This window comes from Ostrinia nubilalis, chromosome 8 (genome assembly GCF_963855985.1).
Source record: "Ostrinia nubilalis chromosome 8, ilOstNubi1.1, whole genome shotgun sequence".
Classification (NCBI taxonomy): Eukaryota; Metazoa; Arthropoda; class Insecta; order Lepidoptera; family Crambidae; genus Ostrinia; species Ostrinia nubilalis.
The window spans coordinates 9,232,652-9,240,823 of NC_087095.1; the positions used below are offsets into that span (position 1 = coordinate 9,232,652).

Here is an 8,172-nt window from a genome sequence, read left to right on the forward strand (position 1 = left end):
TAGTTAGTTTAGTCTCATGTCACGCACTAAGTAAGCATCTGTAAGATAAAAATGTAGTTAACCAACCCAAGATGATATTTGAAAGCATTCCACTTTATTACTACACAGTTCAGTATATTGGTTTAGTCAACTTTAATATTACACTACTTATGATATATTATTATATTACATTTTCTGCCAAAAGACGCTGAATGAAAGATTCAGCTTTCTTTGAATCTGCTCAGTAAGATTTTCGATATCGGTAATACAACTTTAGCGCCGAATTTCAGAGGGATATTTATTTCATGTTCGGAAATTGAAGTAAAGTATTGCTTATTTAGCGTGGATATGTATCAGACCAACCGAGAATTTGGTAATCAACACAAAGGGTGTATTATTCATCAAAGCATAAATAATGTTAGCAATCAATAGTTTTGTTATTTCGTATCGAATTGAGGAGTATTTGCTGTACTATTTTGTTTGTTTGTGCCCTCTTCCCGATGTGGACCCTGCATGTCATTTGGCAACTGTAGGGGATTGTAAGTATTGCCCTGATTTGCATGTGTTTGTGTCTTGGTATAATATTTTCACTTTGTAATTTGTGACGTCTTTTTCAACCCAAACCTTTGTATGTACCGGAAAGGTTATGTTCCCTTTTAGATTTAAGAAATCCAGGTAAAGTATGGATAAATAAATATAACCATTAGTTATGTAGTTATGTAAAATAATCATAAAATGTTGTTAGCTTTATAAATTTGAGTGAATGAGTTTCAAACTATCGCTATAGCCGCCGGAACAATACAAAGATTGTAAGCAAACTACCGTACTCAATAAAAACAAACTTAGAAAGTAGAGTCGCGCTATATTCCGTGAGAAAATTCTACCTCTAATGAAAAACTTTTAGAAATAAACGTGTTTCTTTACCTACTTCATTTCTGTAAATGTATCTTTAAAAGTTAATGTTTTTTAAATAAAGGTGACTTATTTTAAAATTCTATTAGGAAAAGGATGACGGGCCTCTATGCAAGTTTTACGAAGTGATCATGGATTTGGGCGCCAACAACCAGTTCTTGAAGGAGCTTACCATGGCCAAGGACATCACCCTATTCGCGCCCTCTAACGAAGCATGGAAAGAAAACAGTGTTCAGAACATCATAAGGTCAGTTCAAATGTCAATGTCGTAAAAGAAGTTATGAAACTTCATGGATGTGGACAATGTTCATGAATTCTCAAATAGTATTTTTGTAAATAATTTAATCTTACATTACAGAAACAGTCAAAAGCTCAAGGAAATCCTTAATCTGCATCTCGTTAGAGAAAGATTACCCATGGACGCTATTATTCACAATAACTTGAATCAGGTGAGTCATTTACTTTGTTAGAACATTTAAAAGACTTGGAGACTTAAATTAATATACGCTGTTATTAGATTTGCGATCTTTATGTTAACTAACTACGAAACAAAAATGTAAGGTAATTGTCTTTTTAAAGCATAAAAGGTGTACCTAATTGTTTTATTATACAAATTGAAAGCTACGAGTACAAAATACCACACGATTCCATTAACTATTATGTAGTCAAACGATATGTTACCTAATGAGAAATTTTAAATGAATAATTACTGCAATTAATATGAATTTCGTCCACCGACTACGCTGCTATATGGAATCAGCTTCCTGGAACTGTACGTTAATCAATTAATAATTGATTTTCCATACTTTCAGTATGAATTCATCATTTTGTTCTTTAGTTGTGTACTACTCCGTTTATTGTATTTTCCCATTAAAAACCCATTTGTTTACTGAAAAGTGCATGAAATAAACCCATTGTGGCGATATGATTTTATTTTCATCGGTAATGGTACCTATTTGCCGTAGAAATGTATTTTAATTTATTACGAATTGTATTCCATGTGGTTAAAAGCATGATTGTACGTGTATGAATATTAGACGTATGTATTTTGCGGTAGTGTCTATATGTGGTATTGAATTTAATGTATTATTTTATTTTAGATATATCAAGCACCAACAGCCTTGCCTCGGAAATATTTGTATTTCAACGTGCTGACCAAAGGCAACAACCAAACTCTTACGGTAGAGGGCGGCGGAGTCAACGCTACGGTCATCCAGCCAAATATCGCTGCCACCAATGGCTTTGTCCACATCATCGACAGAGTTCTGGGAGTTCCTTATACCACTGTGTTTGAAAAGCTCAAGACCGATCCGATGCTCAAGTAAGTTCACAGAAATGACATGAAACAAAGATCAAAATGTAAAAACACGTATGTTCTGAAGGGCTGAGGCCCCTTCCCATAACCTCTTTTCATCACACAAATAAGTCCTTTTTTGCATGTCTTTTTATGTAACAGGAAAGTATTTCATAAACCCTTTGATGGGTACTTTGGAATATTTTTTTTATTTTGAAGTTCTGAACATAATCCCTAGTCACTAGGCAAAAATCAAAAACCAGTAACCCAGTATAGACAGTAGTGCCTTCCTGACAATGTCATAGCTGGGACGGTTCATCGTTGGACACCTTTAATCAAACTGCCAATCACTTTGCTGATTTTGTTTTTAATTTGAAATATTTAATAAAACCTTTACATCTTACAGCATTACGTACAATCTCGGGAGACGGCAGATGTTCAATCACCAGTTCAGCGAAATGGAACACCGCTACACGTACTTCGTGCCGCGTGACCACGCCTGGCTCAAGTTTCAGATCAAGCATCCCTCCGCGTTTAAGGCTTTGTTCAAAGAAGATTATGGCTATTTCGTAAGTGGATTGTGTATTTAATGTTGGGTTCAAAATCAAGTCTAAGTATTTGAACGTTTTATGTATAGAAATAATATTCAGTAGGTACGTTTTCATTGATGACTTGATATTTTGCTAACGTAACGTAAGTACTATTTACTTTTGCCGTTCAGCAGTGGACGTCCGGAAGGTGAAATGATGATGATGGCGATGATGATGATTATGACGTGCTCTATGATAGTAATGTTTATTTTGTTATAGTCTTAAGTGTGGCATTCTAATTGGTAGGTAATTGTGTTTAATTCAAACAAAATGAATTTGTTTCAGACTAAGCAAATACTAGAGAGACACGTTATCAGAGCCGGGCGCGCGTACACTGTATCTGATTTGAAACTGCTCGCGAACGAAACACATCCCTTCGTTCTGCCTACATCACGCGATCCACTCCGGCTTCGCGTCAAGGAATCTGATAAAAGTAAGCTTTTAACGGTCCATTTACGTCATTAGCTTGGTTCACGCAGCATTTTTGGAGAACTTAGTCGATTTACTGGAAATTGGATTTGTTTCAGATTACTACGTAGAATGGAACGGACACTGGATTCACGTGTTCAGGCCCGACGTGGAATGCACCAACGGCATCATTCACGTGATTGACGAGCCGTTTGTGCTAGAGAGCGACATTCGAGCCACCGGCAGTGCGGAAAAACTGCGCGTAGCATACACATTCGTCTTGCTTGCCATCTCGACTGTGTTCGCCAGGATTTTAGAAAATTAATATTTACTTGAAACGCCACTAGGTTTTGAATGCTTTGGAAATAACCGTTTTGGTACTGCATTTTGACGATTTTTACCATTTTGTATAAACCAACGGGTCATCTTGATACTTTGCGATACTTTGATGATTTTAGAACTAGTGCAGTGGCATAGTTTTATTGAAGTGGTTACCATTGTCGGTCATAGAATGATTGACGTTGATGTTTGTAACGTCCATCAAAACTAAATATTAGAAATAACGTGACTTGATTTTTGAATTCATAAAGATATTTAAATGCAAACACTGCCAATTTTGGATATACCGTTAAATGTGAAGAATATAATGTGTAATGAAAATGTAGTTGTAGAGTTGGAATAAAAATACCATTACCAATAATAAAATTTTGATTAAAAATACCCAATGATAATAACGACGTTGGTCATTAAAACAAGAGGCAAATACTTTTGAAAAAGTTTCATAATGACGATATATTTGGCGGTAAATCTACGAGACAATATCTATTATTATTATTATTCTATAAATGTTTCTCGTGTATCACCTATTACATAAATAGTTATACAATACTAAAACAATTTATTATTCAAAATTATATTTTGACCCTCTGGGCCCGTTGTGCCTTCTTTTGAAATATGATTAAAAGTATAGTTTATGTATGTGATGTTTGATAAAATAATTATTTACAGTAAAATAAGTTTGACCATTGCTTATCTGATGGAGAAAAAAAATATTTCTTAGAATGATAATTTTTATACATTCCACGTTGTATTTTAGACTTATATTTATAACAAAATATTTATTTGATGTTACCGATCGGAGATATGTTTTTCTCTATATTTATATTTATATTTATATCTATATCTATAACAATAAAGTTTTGAAATGATGTTGACTGAAAAATGTTTGCTATCAAAATTGAGTATTCGGATGAGTGGTAATAATAATCCCTTTGTATAATCGTATACACGTTACGGGTAGAAGCACCCTCTATATACCTATGATTCCGATTGTTAAATATAACAAGTATAATTATTCCAAATATCAGAGTTCGCTGTCGATATAATGAGTTAATTGTATAATAACGGTCAAAATTGTTTGAATATGCTTACTTTGTAAGTCCTTGATTAGTTAAGTGTCTTTTATTTATTATAGGTGAGGTAACACCGAGGATATCAAACGTTTAATTGATATCTGCAATAATTAAGACGTGTCGCTCTTCATCGTGCGAAGTTAATGGTTTTTAATGTATATAGGGATGAATGTGCTGTGCATTTGCAGTCTCTTTCGTTGTATAAGCAGTTGTAAATAATTTGTGTAAGATAATTAAATTATGATACAAGTGTGCTATGGTTATCACAGTTGTGGGGATTTCAGTCTAGAGCTTAGAGAGGGTAATAAACCAGAGAGTATAATAACCATCTCATGTACCTACACACGTTTCATACTATATTTCTCAACACACTGGCGAAAATGAATATTATGATTTTCACTTATTATTTTTCACAGTGATTGTTTTTTGTTTTAATTATTTTTGAAATGTTTTAAGAGTTTTAAGCATACGCTTAATAGTTTCATATTGACACTTTTATTTAAACAAGTGCGAAAATTATAGATAGGCTTAAAACTGCTTAATTGAAAATTGCAATATGAGTCATTTCACAAGCAAGTGTGTTGAAAATAGTTCATTAATATAATTTATAGTAGCTATTAATTACATGTGACTGAAATGTTATTAAAATATAAATATCAGGTAATCATGAGGTAACTTTTGAATGATTTCAGTTTCACCATTCAAAAATTAATAAATATGCTGCTTTTGATTTATTAAAAAATAAGTATTAGACTCGTATATGATAAAGTTTTTCTATAAATGTAAACTGTTTACACAATTTTTGGGTAATTTATGAAGTGAATTTTTATTGATTTTACATAAAATTTAGAAAGTCATGTTGAAAATTTACTGGAAGCAGCCTATCTATTTACATAAATCCATAAAATAAACTATTATTCGTTGGAGTAATATATACCAAGGCTATATCATAGTAATCTATCGCTTTTGCAAGTTTGTAGAAATATAAACACATACAATTCTGAGTGTTAAGCCAAAGCTATCTATTATGCTGTTTCAGCTGATATCATGTAAGGTTATTACAACAATAGAGGGTTAAGCGTAGAACAATAAATATTAGAATTTTCATTGAATTTACCACATAATATGAAAAATGGAATTTTTGAATTAATACTACTACTATGAATGGAATACAGTAGTTAAAGACAATATAATTTTGACCAAATATTAAACCAAATATTTGGTTAAGGAACAATTTCAAAATTCCATAGGTACTTAGTGATAATGTATGAATGTATCTCATGATTTGTCAATTTAGTTTTAAATATGATGAATGTAAACTAAGTGTTTAATGAAAAGAATTTATGTATAAAATATAGATATTCAAATTCCATTTTTGTATTTATTTTTAAAATAAGTACATTTAGGGCTTTATCACACTCGACCGAAGATCTTCAAGCTTTTCATTAACTGATTAATAAATTAACTCAATATTCACAAATTACACAAAAACACAGACATAAATATTATCTTGTTACAAAGAAGCAAAAATCTCAAGTGGACAACGTCTAACAAAACTATGAACCCTTTCAATCCGAGAACTTCCCAACGTTCGGATTTAAACTTGGGTGTTTTAAGCATTTCTCGAAATAACTGAGCGCGACGTAAAAAGGTCGAACTGTCTCCTAATCCCATAAGGCAAGGTCGATGAAGGATCCGGCTTTCACGGGCTTAATTCCCTTGATGGAGCCAACCTCTACATCACCCCCATTACGTAGCGTAAAGTGCGCTTATGACGCGTGGTTTTGTAATGTCCCTATGAAAAACACGACTGTTCCCAGTTACGTCGTAAAGATTTGCGATGCTCCGGCAAAGTTAGCTAAAATTTAGAGTCCTCGCATTCTCATTTGGCATTCTAATTTTATTTTACTTTATCTTTATACTTACTTGTAGATATTGCTTTTCCCAACACTATTTCCAAACTAGGCTACATTTAACCTAAACCAGGTAGTTTACCTACACATTTCAATGATGAATGGAGTTGTACGTGGGAACACTCATTAGAACGCTTTTCCTTTTTATCACTTTCATTTCATTGTGGCGAAGTATTATAAAAATGCACTAACGATAATTGCGGATTGAATTACCAACAAAGCCATTCCTTCTTTTCGCGCTTTACGTGTAGAATTTAAAACTATAGAATTATATAAGTAATTAATAAGAGCGATGAATAATTTTAAAATCGTATCATTAATCCGCGTGATTAACCTTTCAAAGAAACAGTTTTCAATTTAAAATTTAAAGCAACTGAATGCTTTTACAATTTATAATAAGTACGGCGACTTTAGAAAGGAATATTTTACTTCTACTATCTTTGCTGTCACATACAATAACAGTTTTTGATAAAGAAGGAAGGTGAGTTCCCATTGTTGTCCATGGGCACATAAATCCGCAATGAATCGACGCACAATACCGTATTGAGGATGAAACTTCTTATTGATTGGTATATGAGAATTCATACACGAACGAATAGTTGCGTCGGTGATAGTAGTTACATCCCATTGTTAGGTTGAATAACCTCGAAATAGTCTTGATTACATTTGCAGATTGTACGAGGAACTCAAGTGTCAGCGACACGGAAATACGTTTTCCTGCGGGATTACTTTGAAAAACGTTATCCGAAGTTTCGAATGTTGCCATCCCTTTCACGCAAAGCGAGATGCTAGCATTCGCGACGGTGACAGATAGACCCGAAACTACGTAAACAGCGTTTAAAGAGATATTTCATTTATGACCCAAGTACGACTTTCTAGAAAGGCGCGATCCATGAATTTTACAGAGTTTTAGTTTACACTTAATTCAATAAAAAAAATGAAAAAAATACAGTGCTTATTTAGATTACCTATTCATGCTTTCAGGTAACATTTCAACAGCAAGATACATTACCAAGGCTACAAGTATTATAGGCTCTTAAATCTTTTATAAAATAAATGCAAGCTGTTACGGCAGCTTTCTTCCTGCGAAAGAAAATAAAACTTTTACTGAGACAATTTATCTTAACGCCCAAAGTGGAAGTATAGACGCTCCTGGATCGTAATGTAACGCAGTTCATTTATTTCCCCGGCGTTATATACTGTCATACATTTCCTTTGAGCTCGTCGTAGATTGGAAACTTGGAGGAGCGGTGCTGTCAAAGGATCTTAGCCGTTTTCTGAGTTCACTCCATCTAATGCCCTAATTCATAAACCAACGGTTAAAAGCTTCTACTAATTACCTTCATTTGTTTTCATAATGAGGATCAGTACTGTTGTAGAAAATTCAATAAAACTAGTATCTACGGTAATCTTTAAGACATAAGAAAGATATATCTTTTTGAAATATCCAAATCGGACCATTACTTACGAAGATATTAAGTAATAAACATAGGCCGTTTTTGCCGCTAAAAGTCAACGTACGCAGGGCCGCGTGACGTCACTATATCCGAATAGAGCGCAGCCGGCGTACTATTGGGATGGAAAATATTTTTTTCCAGCTAAACTATCAGTTTTAGAAAAAAACTTATAAAAACATTTATTCATCAAAATAAAGTAACCTATCG

The 8,172-nt window shown here is 33.3% G+C and overlaps 1 protein-coding gene across 1 annotated transcript in view; it reads left to right on the plus strand.

Annotated features, from left to right (window-relative positions):
* The window catches only part of LOC135073881 (fasciclin-1), a 61,187-nt gene extending 55,220 nt beyond the window's left edge, over positions 1-5,967 (plus strand). Inside the window, exons 8-13 of the mRNA XM_063968109.1 lie at positions 981-1,138; positions 1,250-1,340; positions 1,992-2,212; positions 2,592-2,754; positions 3,061-3,208; positions 3,303-5,967. Of these exons, the coding sequence (XP_063824179.1) occupies positions 981-1,138; positions 1,250-1,340; positions 1,992-2,212; positions 2,592-2,754; positions 3,061-3,208; positions 3,303-3,508 (987 nt within the window). The 3' untranslated portion in view covers positions 3,509-5,967. The remainder of the gene's footprint in view (positions 1-980; positions 1,139-1,249; positions 1,341-1,991; positions 2,213-2,591; positions 2,755-3,060; positions 3,209-3,302) is intronic.
* The last annotated feature ends 2,205 nt before the right edge of the window (positions 5,968-8,172 follow it).